General features: G+C 37.7%; 1 protein-coding gene across 1 annotated transcript in view; it reads left to right on the forward strand.

Annotated features, from left to right (window-relative positions):
* Window positions 1-2,052: 2,052 nt before the first annotated feature.
* The window catches only part of LOC136030240 (uncharacterized), a 113,824-nt gene continuing 100,877 nt past the window's right edge, over window positions 2,053-14,999 (forward strand). Inside the window, exons 1-2 of the mRNA XM_065709067.1 lie at window positions 2,053-2,108; window positions 9,126-10,648. Of these exons, the coding sequence (XP_065565139.1) occupies window positions 9,142-10,648 (1,507 nt within the window). The 5' untranslated portion in view covers window positions 2,053-2,108; window positions 9,126-9,141. The remainder of the gene's footprint in view (window positions 2,109-9,125; window positions 10,649-14,999) is intronic.

Consider the following 14,999-nt stretch of genomic DNA (forward strand, 5'->3'; position numbering starts at 1 on the left):
GATCGGATATCATTTAAATTTGATGTTTCGAAGGATATTGCGTCTCAGAGCCATTATTTTAAATCCCGACAGGATCCGGTGACATTGGGGGAGTTGGGAGGGGACCTACAATCTTGGAAATCGCTTAGAGTGGAGGGATCGGGATGAAACATGGTAGGAAAAAGAAGTCCTAGATACCTGATTGACATAACCGGAACAAATCCACTCTCTATTGCGGAGTTGGGGGAGGGGAGGGTTAATTCTGAAAAATCAGAAAAATGAGGTATTTTTAACTTACGAATGAGTGATCGGATCTTAGTAAAATTTGATGTATAGAAGGATATCGTGTCTCAGAGCTCTTATTTTAAATCCCGACTGGATCCAGTTTCATTGGGGGGGGGGACGGAAATCTGGGAAAACGCTTAAAGTGGAGAGATCAGGATGAAACTTGGTGAGAAGAATAAGCACATGTCCATGATATGTGACTGACATAACGGGACCGGATCCGCTCTCTTTGGTGGAGTTGGGGGGGGGGGGAGAGTAATTCGGAAAAAATTAGAAAAATGATGTATTTGTAACTTACGAACAGGTGATCAGATCTTAATGAAATTTTATATTTAGAAGGATCTTGTGCTTTAGAACTCCTGACCAGATCCAGTGACATTGGGGGATTTGGAGGGGGAAACCAGAAATCTTGGAAATCGGAAATCTTGGAAAACGCTTAGAGTGGAGAGATCGGGATGAAACATGATGGGAAGAATAAGCACAAGTTATAGATACGAGATTGACATAAATGGAACGGATCCTTTCTCTTTGGGGGAGATGGGGGCTGTTAATTTGGGAAATTAGAAAAATTGAGATATTTTAAACTTAAGAGGGGGTAACTGGATCTTAGTGAAATTTGATATTTAGAAGGAACTCATGTCTCAGAGCTCTTATTTCAAATCCCGCCAGATCTATTGACATTGGGGGGAGTAGGAGGAGGAAACTAGAAATCTTGGAAATTCTACAAATAAATGTCGTAGATTCGTGATTGACGTAACCAGACTGGACCTGCTCTCTTTGGAGGAGTTGGGGGTTGGGGTTTAGTGCTTTGGCGAGTTTGGTGCTTCTGGACCTGCTAGGACGATGAAAATTGGTAGGCGTGTCAGGGAGCTGTACAAATTGACTTGATAAAGTCGTTTTCCCCGATTAGACCATCTGGGGGGCTGAAGGGAGAGGAATAATTACAAAAATTGAAGTATATTTAACTTACGAGTCGGTGATCGGATCTTAATGAATTTTGATATTTAGAAAGACCTCGTGACTCAGAGCTCTTATTTTAAATCCCGACCGGCATTAAGCCTCTGATTTTCCTTTTAAAACAATCTGTTGATTCTTAGAATTTTGCTAGAGCTCATACCATATGAACTCTTGGCTCTTCCGACCTCGTCACAAGTGCCATATGAGCTGTTACCTCTTGTTTTTTGTTAATATTGTACACAGTTAATGTAAATGTACCGCAGCTCGAAAAAGAAATTATTTTTCAGTTATTATCTGAACCTATTATCAAAATTATCTCTGCCTTGGAATTTCATTGGAGTAGTAATCACAGTTATAAAAGTAAGTTAAAGGTAAAAAATGTAATTTGAACTATTTAAACCTCAAGCAACTATGCTTTTTGGAATATAATTTACACATATCATATTTTAACCGTGCCAAATGGATAAAGTAGGCCTACTGTCCATTGGTTTTTAATATATCCACGATTGATAATTCAGATGGTGCATCTAATTTAGAATCGTAAGAAATGCATTTTGTCTTTGGACGGAGAATATTGCAAGCTCAAAAATATAAGAAGAAAAAACCAGCATTTGACCTAGGATTTTAAAAAAATGCCTTTTTTATAATCATTTTAGTGGTAAATATTTCAGTTGTACTGGCTGTACTGTTATATTTTTTTTTTTTTCTGATTTAGAGTACATATTTTGAAAATGCAACTGGTTTTGGCGTAATGTAAATAACCCGCCTTGCCAAACTTGTTATACGAATCTGGCAGCTAAGTTAAAATTAGTCAGTTTGCTGCTAGCTATATCAACCAGTACATTCTTAAGCAGGATTAAGATTGGAGTACTAATAGGATATGCATTGTAAATTTCCTAGGAAAGGTATTTGTTCACATCTCAAGAAGAATCAAGAGATTCTTTGAGTGTGTTTACTTCTTATATGAGCGTTTATATTGCCACATTTATACAAACTTTCTGGTTTTATTTGTGCATTATTTATATTAGCCTGGTGACAAGCTTTCTTTTGACTAAATGGTTACGTCGCTGCCCAAAAGGCATCCACATTTATTTTTGAAGATGTTGTCAAGCGTACAAAATGTTTTCGGAAGAAGTGGCGTCAGGGCTATTCTTTCCCGATTTCTATTTATTCACATTTCCTGAGCCCCTATAGGGGTTCCACTGGAAACCTTCGCATAAATATCTTCCAGGTAACCGTGCAAGGAGGGGCCTTGAGATCGTGATTCCCACCCCTTCCCCTGTCAGTATCGAGATTTGTTTTTATAGTTTTATATTTCTACGTATAGTTTCCCCATTTTTTATTCTTCAAAATTGGCATATCGACATCCAATTCCGGAACGCAATTACCGGCGTTACAAGTGACCCTGAAAAATTTTCACTGCTTATCTAGAAAGATATAAACACAAGAGGAGGGACCTGAACCCGCCCACCCCTCCTCCCAATGTCTAAAAGAAGGTAAAGATAAAGGATGCGGCAAAAGACCCTTAAGGTCCGAACCGGCGGTGCTGATCTCCGTCTCAAGGCCCATAAGCCAGGAAGTGCAATGGGGGACGAGGGCCAGCCATCCTGTGCTTTTGCACACCCTTCCTGTTTACCTTCCCAAGATTTCTCCCGGTACATATTTAGAGCTGGATCGACTCTTGTTGAGCTTACAGTCACACCACTGATCCCCGTCCCAAACCAAATAATTGGGTACACTAGAATACAAACCCTCGCCCTCCCAGACAAAGGATCCTAAATGCAGCACACCAATCCACTCGATTAGGACGGCATACTCTGCTAGGACGGCCCCAAGGTGTAAAATGGAACGAACTAATTTGTACTAAACGATAATCCTATTAGTATCTTTAACCAAAGCATTCATGGCGGGAGGGGTAGGGGAGGTGGCTTGATCTCGTCAGGATTTCTCCCTTGGTTTCAATAACTCTAAGCATTTTTTTCTTTTTTACATTTTGGAAGAAATACACTCCCCCACTTCAAATTTGTCTTATGGATTAACCTTCTTTACCGTTATGGATGCACATTGTGATCATTCCAGAGGGAAGGGTGCAAAATTCCGGCACAAACCAAATATTCCTTGCTGAGAAGCAATTCCTGCATACTCACCCGATCAGGGGGCATTTCGGATGGGTATACAACTGTAGAAATCCTTTATCTCTCCCCCTTTGTGTAGAAACATTTTTGTTATTGCTAGCCTATTTAATCCCAGGAATGATTATTCTAGTGCTGTCTTAGTTTAAAAATTGTTTTGCTTTATTTACTTCGGTACACCAATCATTACTTGAACATCGATTTTCACGCTTCGGCTAACGAAGGCGGCAACATAAGATTTTTTATTAATAAAATGAGAGATATTTCCAAATATAGATTTGTTAGTGTGATATCATAAAAGAGGGTAAACATAAGTTTTCAAAACAGCATAAAGTCTAACTGTCTTTTTCCATTGAACTGAACTTAGGAAAGAAAAATATTACAGAAAATGTCCCATTTCAAGAAAAAAAAATATTTTCTTTCTTTAAAAAGACCAATCTTGGTGGAAATTCCATTTCCAAACAAGCTGCAGTAACAGAAAAATTTAGTTCATTTTTACGATAGGAACTCTATCTGATATATTTTTATATTTGGCAGAACACAAAAGACTGATTAAATTGGAAGCCCGCTTCTTATTGGGTGCTAATGCTATTTACCTGTCATTTATTAACTATTTGTGTTCGATTTTGCTTTTGAACTCTATGTGACACGTTTTCATTGTCTAAGGCATTGAAGATTTAATGGGCGACAGGCCTATAATGACATGTCTCAACTTCGGCAAACACAATTTCGTCCTTAGTTTGGTTTGATTTTGCTTTTCGTTGAGAGAGAAAGAGAGGGGAAAGCTGGGCATTATGAGAGCAGCCCAAGCCGATCTAAAATTTTCATTTGAATAGAGGGAGTAGCGTGCTTTGGAGATTTCAACATGTACCTTAACACGTTTGGAAGAATTTCTGTATTCCAGGGGGTGCTTGATGGAATCTGGCTCCAGGCTCCTGGAATCTGTTCAATCAGGTTTAGAACTTGATCCTTCTTTTTTTTAAAAAAGTAGTTTTTTCAGGTGAATTTCCTGAAGTGCTCAATTGAATGAATGTAGCATTTATGCTTGAGGTTTTAACGCTATTATTTATGAAAAGCGCAACTTTTCAAATGATTATTAATAAGTTACTAATTAACCGCTCATCTACTGATTGTACTATTTTTCATTCATGCTTACTTGGCATCATGGAGCTCACCCATGAGTAACTTTAACCGCTTAGGCAAATTAAATTATGGATCTGTAGGCATCTGAACTGGAGTTATTGCACAGTGCAATGTGCTAAACCGTTAACTAGAATGTTGAGGGGTCTTCTCGGAATGTATGGCAACGTTACAATAAAACCCTAATGACGTAAGGTGTGGTCAGTATGACATCACAGGAGCATTGATCGTGTGCAAAGTTGCGCTCTCAAGACTGATTAGTTTTTTATGAATAATTTTAGTACGGAAGATTAGTATGCTTAGCACGTTCACGATATAGGAGTCGATATTAAGCTATTTTTGCTTCCTGATTTTGATTAGATTTCTTAATAAGTATTTTCAAACACACGTACAGAGCGAAATAAAAAAACAAACAAGATTACCTTTAACTGGAGGGACGTTGCCATCATTCTTAATGTTCAAGTTGCTGCTCACACTTAACTAAAACAACACATTTGAAATATTTCCGTTGAAAACTTTATTTTGAAAGTTGATATGTGGTTTGTAGTTATTAATTTTTTTCAAATCTTTCCAAAAACGCGAAATATTCAGAGGAAAAAGAAATTACAATATTAAAACTGCGAAGAAGCAAAAAAAGTCATACAAATTAGACTGAAGAAGCCATCCCCACACTTCTAGTCCTTAAAGACTAGAGTGTTATTTGTGCTTTGCTGAAAAAAAAATATATATTTTCCATTGTTTTTCATTATCATAATGCCCAACAAATCAAAATGATTTTTTTATTCTATTTCATTCAGAATTATAGAAAACTATTGCAAAGCTTATAAAACATCAATTGACAATTTTAGAGTAGTCTGTTTAACTTGGCAATGCAGTTTTTTGAATTTGTGAATCAATTCCAGGATTGACTTTCTGAATATTTGAAAGAAATGGATTTAAGAGGAAGAAACTTTTGTCAGGCACAAAAAGAAAAAGAAATGTAGCATATAATTTTTTGCGAGGCTCGGATTAGATTTCTCTTCCCCCAACAAAAGTTGAAATTCACCCCCCCCCCCTCTACAAAAAAGTATCTGAATTTTTAACTCGATCCCTTAGCCGTGAGACAAAACAGGTTACCCAACACTTACCAAAACAGTAACAGGAAGTATTTATTTGCGAAGAGAAAAGACCCCCCCCCTTCTTAGTTGAATTCTTCATCTGTCTGCAAGCGTCAATTAGCCTAATATAATTTTTTTAAATCTCAAAATGCCAGTGTGATTCAAAAGGAATATGCTATCAATATTTTCTTTTTGAGGACGGACAAACCCAAATGTTTGATTCGAATTTACCTAAAAGCTTGGAAATCACTGCAATATTCATATCATTATCAGCTTGCGGTCTTTGAATTAACACGAATTTCATTGTGGAGGAGGAGGATTTCATTGAGGAGGAGCAACCCCCCTTCATACACGTAATAATGTCTGTTCGTTTTCAATTTTAATATTGGTCCTTACTTTCAATTGAAAAACTGATTTATTTTTGATTTAATCAAACAGTTCGTGGTAACGAACTGTAGTAAGGAGCGACCCAGCTCAATAGTAACCAAAACTCTAAAAAACGGAATTTTGTTAGCAATAGCTACATCAAAAGAATTGCATTTTAATGCTGATTTTAAATATATAAGTTTAATCAAGTTTAGATTTACCCATCAAAAGTTACGAGCCTGAGAAAATTTGTTTCTGTTTTTTACTGTTTTAAAAAGTAGAGTTGAGAGAAAGTGTCAAACTTTAGCGTAAAGAGTGGGGCGTTGAGGAGGGACCAGCCCCTTTTATATACGAAGTAATTTCTGTTCGTTTTAAGTTTTAATGTCGCTCCTTACTTTCAGTTAAAAAAACTAATTTTTTTTTATTTAATTTGACATTAAAGATTTAGACTTGTATTCTCTTTTTAGTTGATTTTTTATGTTTAGTTAAATCTAAAATTCATGATCCATCAAATACATTCCAATCACCTGCAGTGAATTTGGCTGAACTTTTCTTGGCCTTGTCTATTTCCAATTTAAAGTTAACAAAGCGTGCATGTGTAGGCTTTAAGTTTTTTCTAGGAGTTGGGCCAGCCTGCAGAAGTAATCCAGAGGGGGATGAAGGTTAGAAGATGATTTTTTATCCAAAAATGCAATAATTTTGGATATTACAAATGCTACAATTTTTATATTTGTTTAGTCTTCTATTGGAGGTAGGGTGTCCGTATCTTCTTACTTCATCCCCACAATTGCCGCTGTAGTTTTCACAAAGGAGGTATCAGTGCTACCCATGCAAAGAAGTGTCTTTCTTTGTTTTTCAATTTAGGGGTTCAAAACCTCCATCGTATAGTTTTCATCCATTTGGATTCCAAGGATGCATTTTTATGGCACTTGGTATTAACCAAGTGACATATAGCAGTCGCCAATTCTGTCGGTCTGTCTGTCTGTCTGTCTGTCGGTCTGTCGGTCTGTCGGTCTGTCCCGGTTTTGCTACTTTAGGCACTTCCAGGTAAGCTAGGACGATGAAATTTGGCAAGCGTATCAGGGACCGCACCAGATTAAATTAGAAATAGTCGTTTTCCCGATTTGACCATCTGGGGGGGAGTGAGGGCCCGGTTAATTCGCAAAAAATAGAAAAAATGAAGTATTTTTAACTTATCAGCGGGTATTTGGATCTTAATGAAATTTCATGTTTGGAATGATATTGTGTCTTAGAGCTCTTATTTTAAATCCCGACCGGATCTGATGACATTGGGGGGAGTCGGAGGGGGAAAACCTAAAGTCCCGGTTTTGCTACTTTAGGCACTTCCAGGTAAGCTAGGACGATGAAATTTGGCAAGCGTATCAGGGACCGGACCAGATTAAACTAGAAATAGTCGTTTTCCCGATTTGACCATCTGGGGGGGGGAGTAGGGGCCGGTTAATTCGGAAAACTAGAAAAAATGAAGTATTTTTAACTTATGAGCGGGTGATTGGATCTTAATGAAATTTGATGTTTGGAATGATATTGTGTCTCAGAGCTATTATTTTAAATCCCGACTGGGTCTGATGACATTGGGGGGAGTTGGAGGGGGGAAACCTAAAATCTTGGAAAACACTTAGAGTAGAGGGATCGGGATGAAACTTGATGGGAAAAATAAGCGCAAGTCCTAGATACATGATTGACATAATCGGAACTTATTTGTTCCCTTTGGGGTAGTTGGGGGGGGGGGAGTAAGTCTTAAAAATTTGAAAAATGAGGTATTTTCAACTTGCGAACGGGTGATCGGATCTCAATGAAATTTGATGTTTAGAAGGATATCGTGTCTTAGAGCTCTTATTTTAAATCCCGACCAGATCTTGTGATGGGGGCGGGGAGTTGGGAGGGGGAACCTAAAACTTGGAAAACACTTAGAGTGGAGGGATCGGGATGAAACATGGTGGGAAAAATAAACACAAGTCCTAGATAGATGATTAACATAAACGGAACGGATCCGCTCTCTTTTGGGTAGTTGGGGGGGGGGGGGTTAATTCTGAAAAATTAGAAAAAATGAGGTATTTTTAACTTACGAACGGGTGATTGGATCTCCATGAAATTTGATTTTTAGAAGGATATCGTGGCTCAAAGCTCTTATTTTAAATCCTGACCGGATCTGGTGACATTGGGGGAAGTTTGGGGTGGGGAGACCTAAAATGATGGGAAACGCTTAGATTGGAGGGATTGGGATGAAACTTGGTTGGAAAAATAAGCAAAAGTCTTGCATACGTAATTTACATAATTGGAACGGATCCGCTCAATTGCGGGGGGGGGGGTAATTCTGAAAAATAAGAAAAATAACGTATTTTTAACTTACGAAGGAGTGATCGGATCTTCATGAAACTTCATATTTAGAAGGACCTCGTAACTCTGATATCTTATTTTAAATCTCAACCGGATCAAACGTAATTGGGGGGGGCAGTTGGGGGGGACCGGAAATCTTAGAAAATACTTAAAGCGGTGAGATCAGGATGAAACTGGATGGGAAGAATAGAAACCTGTCTAAGATACGTGACTGACATAACTGGACCGGATCTGCTCTCTTTGGTGGAATTGGGAGGGGGGAGGTAATTTTGAAAATTGAGGCATTTGTAACTTACGAAAGGGTGACCAGATCTTAATGAAATTTGATATTTAGAAGGATCTTGTGCTATAAAGTTTAACTTTAGGTTCTGACCTTCTCACAAGTGCCAAATGAGCTCTTGGCTCTTGGCTCTTCCGACCTCGTACCATATGAGCTCTCGGCTCTTCCGACCTCGTCCAAATGAGCTCTTGGCTCTTCCGACCTCGTACCATATGAGCTCTCGGCTCTTCCGACCTCGTCACAAGTGCCATATGAGCTCTTAGCTCTTGTTATTTCTATCGACCGCTGTTTTCGAGTTTTCAATTTTTTTTTTCGCATAATGTTGTTTTAATTATTACTCTCTACTTCTAAGTTTAATGCGGATAATAGTTGCTATTCCTAAAATTGTGCCAAATGGCGATTCGTTTTGCACATAAAATTTTTTAAAGAATGTTGAATATTTTTTTTTTAATTTTTATTATCTTTGCTCTTTCTTAAGTTGTGGATATGACCTGCAATAATTGGAGTTATTTCAGATCCTCTTTTTTCTAGGAGATGTAGCTCAACTATGAAGCAGGGGACAACTATAGAAGATAACGAAAACACAAAATGTGAAGTTCATAATAATGTACCAATGAGATCTTTCCTTTACAATAGTAGACACACTGCCGAATTTCTGCCGAAAAAGAATCTTCTTCTGGAAACCGGCGACAACTTGAGAAAGAAGAAAACCAATAACAAAAGCCTGGTAGCACCTTCTAATTTATCACGAAAAAGTAGCAGCAGGCAATCCAAACTAAGAAAGAAAGAAGCGAAAAAGAAAAATGAAAAAGCAAAGAAAAAAAGCTCTGGTGTCCTTATCAAAGAAGAGACCGTGAAAAACGAAAGCTTGGAAAAGGACAAAGAAACTGGGAAAGTTGAGCCTAATAAAGCGACCAATCCAGGTGTAAAAATTATTGAACGTCATGACAAGTCGATAACCATTCATCCAGGCTACCCGATAAGAAGATCAGTGCGTAGAAGTATAAGACGTCGGGGTTCAGTTCGGAAGCCAAAAGTTGACGACCCTAAAACCGCGAAAAGTGAAAGCCAGGATAGGCTATTAACCTGTAAGCCTAATTTATCTGACCTTTCTGAGCGTGATGAAAGTGTATACGATAGTATGAAAAGCCTAGTGAAGCAAGCAATAAGGAATTTCGAGCGACTTGACTCAGCGGCAAAGGAGGAGCGAAATTTCAGTCAGTATCGAGCGAAGTCGGTTTCTCTGGTTCAATGTAATCGACCTAACGCTCAAAATAGGCTGTCAATGCCCACAGTTGTGAAGCCGCAGAATGTTGAAAATAGACCGGTTTTAATATTAAACCCGACGGGTAGTCACGAAAATGAATCATCTGATTATGAAAGATGGAATTCAGAAAACGATTATTCAAATACTGGAGATACCGGTTATGCCAACTGTGGTCCATCGGAAGGTCTAAAGGAGGCTAAACCAAAAAACATAAAACCAAATTCGTCTTTTCTCTGGAGTGGAAAAAGTAGGCAGATTTATCAAGATATTTATTTGTCCTTTGGTGATAAGCCCCCTTATGATGAAATAGGAAATGGGAATGCTCCTTCAACAGATCTTTCAAATTATGATGATATTAAATCAGTTCCATCTGTTGGATACGACGACGTCAAATCGCTATCTGTTCGGTATGATGACATAAGAGTCTCCTCTATGCGTAACTATGCTGATCTGAAACCTCATTATGATGGTGCTACCTATTCAAATGTCAGTGAAACGCTCTCAGTGTGCTATGACGATATCAATCAAATGCGACGAAGATCTTGTCCTTATGATGATCTAAGGCCTCCGAGTTCGAACGGTTATGTCGAGCCGTCGACTGTGAGCAATCCTGATTCAATAGCTACGATAGTTCCAACTATCATAAATGAAAACCAAGTAGACAGTATTAGTTATTTTTATGACGATATATGTGGAACTCAAAGAACATACGAAAAAATTAGGAATTTTTCAGAAAGCGCAGATAAGACATGTGATGAAATAGCCTCAAAAGGCATAGATACTCAAGGTAAGCGGTTCATTGTTGAACATCAGGGTAAGTTTGTAACTAGAATCAGTTATCTCCGGGCTCGATGCTGATATGCGCAGCATGCTTAGCCATACATACAAGGCCGTATTCAGAGGATGGGGGCAGGGGTGTTTGGCCTCCCCCCAAAAATATTGGCCCGGCTCATAAAAACGTAACGAAAATGAACATCAACAAATGTTTATGCGCTATTCAAATTTTTGTGTAACCTTCCTCCCCCTCCCCCAGAAAAAACCTACATGCGACTGCAGAGATACCTATTAATCAATTAAAAAACGCAATTTAGACAAGGGGGTACTATAAACTTCAGTTGCATAAGCCCCCTAAGCAAGCGTTTCTGAAATAGTTTAAATGATTTGGAAATATTTATTTTTAAGAAATTAGGAAGCCAAAATTAAGTTTAAAGAAAATTGTCGATCAGTTTTGGGGAGGGGATTTGAACCATGAAAATATCCCTACTTAACCAATACATTTTGAGGAACAAATATATACACATAATTTTACAAATGTAGGGAGAATAGGCCTCGGAATTTTTATTATTATTAATATTAAGAACAAAACAACCGTGTTAGATTGGATTACATAAAAAAAACTAGTTTTTCTAACTCAAAGTAAGGAGCGACATTAAAACTTAAAACGAACAGAAATTACTCCGTATATGAAATGGGTTGTCCCCTCCGCAATCCCTCCCTCTTTATGCTAAAGCTTTTAATTGTTTTAAAAAGCAGAATTGTGGTAAAGAGTCAAACTTTAGCGTAAAGAGCGAAGGATTGCGGAGGGGACAACCCATTTCATATACGGAGTAATTTATGTTCGTTTTAAGTTTTAATGTCGCTCCTTACTTTCAGTTAGAAAAACTAGTTTTTTTTATGTAATTTCTGAACGTTTTTGAATTAATCCATGTTTGATTTTGGCTCTCCACACATAAATTATTAAAATGAAATTTACATTTTAATTCCTTTTTTGGCTAAATGGCTTTCCCTTAGTTCTGATCAGACGATTTTGAGAAATATGGGATGGGGAAGGAGGCCTAGTTGCCATGCAATTTTTCGGTTACACAAAAAGGCAACTATAAATTTTAATTTTTAACATATTTTTTCATTAGTAAAAAATATACGTAACTTAAGAATTAACTTACGTAACAAACTTTAATATTCTTAAATTTTTATTATGTATATGAGGGGGTTTGTACCCTCGTTAATGCCTCGCTCTTTACACTAAATCGTAAGTTTTGTGCCAATTCTTTAAGAATGATCCCTGAAACAGAAAGGCCGTAGAATAAATAGTTGAAATTACTAAAAATACTATAGCATAAAGAGCGAGGTATTTATCTCCTCCTAAATACCTCGCTCTTTATGCTAAAGTATTTTTAGAACCCCTCATATGCGTAATAATCTCTGTTCGTTTTAAGTTTCAATGGTACTCCTTACTTTCAATTGAAAGAATTTTTCCATGTTTATTTTTTCATTGTTTTTTTTATAGTAATTTTAGGAAATCCTGCGCCCTTTTCATTGAATTTCTGTTCCCCCATGACATATTTCTCCAAGGAAAGATCCTCCCACATGGTCCCCTCCCCTCAACCCCACCCCCAAAACCAAAAAAAATCCCCTGAAAACGACTGTACATTTCCCGTTAACCATTATTATATGTAAACACTGGTCGAAGTTTGTAACTTGCAGCCCCTCCCCCAGGGACTGTGGGGGAGTAAGTCACTCCCAAAAACATAGTTATTAAGGTTTTTGACTATGCGGAACAAAATGGCTATCTCAAAACTTTGATCTGTTGACTTTGGAGAAAAAATGAGCGTGGGAGGGGTCCTAGGTGCCCTCCAATTTTTTGGTCGCTTAAAAAGGGCACTAGAACTTTTCATTTCCGTTAGAATGAGCCCTCATGCAAAATTCTAGGACCACTTGGTTGATACGATGACCCCTGGGGAAAAAAAATTAAATAAAAAAAAATAAATAAACACGCAACCGTGATTTGTCTTCTGGCAAAAAATACGAAATTCCACATTTTTGTAGATAGGAGCTTGAAAATTTTGCTATAGGGTTCTCTGATGCGCTGAATGCGATGATGTGATTTTCGTTAATTCCGTGACTTTTAGGGGATGTTTTCCCCTATTTTCTAAAATAAGACAAATTTTCTTAGGCTCGTAACTTTTGATTACAAAGACCAAATTTATATAAAAGACCAAAACTTATATATTTAAAATCAGCATGAAAATCTGATTCTTTTGATGTATATTTTAGCATCAAAATTCTGTTATTTAGAGTTTCGTTTACTATTGAGCCGGGTCGCTCCTTACTACAGTTCGTTACCACGAACTGTTTGAAAAGAAAATAATTCGGTATTTCGGGGCTTCGGACATTATTACTCCTTTGCGGAAGTTAGGCTCAAGATTGGAAAAGGATTATATTTTTTCTCTGGGCCCCTTCCACCTCTTAGTTCGTTTATTTTCCCGTTAGTTTTCACCTGTTTTCGCTTTATAGTTGTGTTATCTCTTAGCAGTTCTTACGTTAGTTGAGTTATGGTTGTGGTATATATGTTTTATCGCTCGTATAGTTGTGTTATTTTCAAATTATACTCCATAATAGAGAGGCTCCGAACACCCAGCACTGTATATTAAGCTCTGAATTTGACGTTTTTTTCTAACGTGACCAGATTCGTCCTGCGCCCTGCGGCCTTTTCATTGAATTTTTCTTCCCCCATGACATATTTTTCCAAGGAAAGATCCTCCCACATAGCCCCCTCCCCTCAACCCTACCCCCAAAACCAAAAAAATCCCCCTGAAAACGTCTGTACACTTCCCAATAACCATTATTATATGTAAACACTGGTCGAAGTTTGTAACTTGCAGCCCCTCCCCCAGGGACTGTGAGGAAGTAAGTCATCCCCAAAGACATAGTTATTATGGTTTTAGACAATGCTGAACAAAATGGCAATCTCAAAATTTTGATCCGTTGACTTTGGGAAAAAATGAGCGTGGGAGGGGGCCTAGATGCCCTCCAATTTTTTTGGTCACTTAAAAAGGGCACTAGAACTTTTCATTTCCGTTAGAATGAGCCCTCTTGCAACATTCTAGGACCACTTGGTCGATGCGATGACCCCTGAGGAAAAAAAACAACAAAAAACAAAAACAAACAAATAAACACGCACCCGTGATTTGTCTTCTGGCAAAATATACAAAATTTCACATTTTTGTAAATAGGAGCTTGAAACTTCTATAGTAGGGTTCTCTGATACGCTGAATCTGATGGTGTCATTTTCGTTAAGATCCTACGACTTTTAGGGGGTGTTTCCCCCTATTTTCCTAAATAAGGCAAATTTTCTCAGGCTCGTAACTTTTGATGGGTGAGACTAAACTTGATGAAACTTATATATTTAAAATCAGCATTAAAATGCAATTCTTTTGATGTAGCTATTGATATCAAAATTCAATTTTAGAGTTTTGGTTACTATTGAGCCTGATCGCTCCTTACTACAGTTCGTTACCACGAACTGTTTGATTCATTCTCCTTAACGGCGTCATTCAAGAGCGTCACTGTATATGTTATTTTAGACCTATAAAGGTCATCATCTGCTGACTGTATATCTAGAACTGGCACGTACGCAGGGGGGCCTTCGGAAACGCCACCCCCCCGAAATTTGGTGAAATGTTTAATTTCCCCATGTTTTCTTGGAATTTCTGGCAAAAGTAGGACATTTATTAAGAATCTAGATACATGTGTGCAGTCTTTTTTGGGGGATTTTGCAGCATGCAATTATCCGGTCAAGTCACTGCCCAATTATTAACCCATTTTCTGTCTAACTTTTTACCCTCTTTGAAGTAATTAGCAATTGTGCTGTTATTTTTTTTTTGTAAAGAGAGTTTGTTTTCCATAGCAAAATGGAATTATCCTTGATATTAGGGCGTTTATCCCCCCTTTTCAGGATAAAGTACAGCTTTTAAAGGATCAATTTTGGAAACTATCATTTTTCATTAAAATCTACGTTTTTTAAATAGAAGAACTACCCCCCAAAGCACCCATATTGCACTATTAACCCTAAAATTTCCCTTTCAGTGAGATATAATAGATTAATCACTGGTTCCAAATCGCTATGAACATAACCTGAGCCTAAAACGTACTTTTGAGGCTTCAGTCTTCTTCCCCCCATCCGCTACATTACTACAGATTAAAGTTAATCTGTATTTTCCGATATACGTGCTTTTTGCATTACTAAATAAAAAAAGTGCTACTTTATATCTGCTGTTTCGAAGGTTTTGCCCCCCCCCCAAAAAAAAAAAATCCTGCGTACGTGCCTGATCTAAGAACAGGTTAAACACTGCAGAATC

The sequence above is a fragment of the Artemia franciscana genome, chromosome 8, assembly GCF_032884065.1.
Source record: "Artemia franciscana chromosome 8, ASM3288406v1, whole genome shotgun sequence".
NCBI classification, from domain to species: domain Eukaryota; kingdom Metazoa; phylum Arthropoda; class Branchiopoda; order Anostraca; family Artemiidae; genus Artemia; species Artemia franciscana.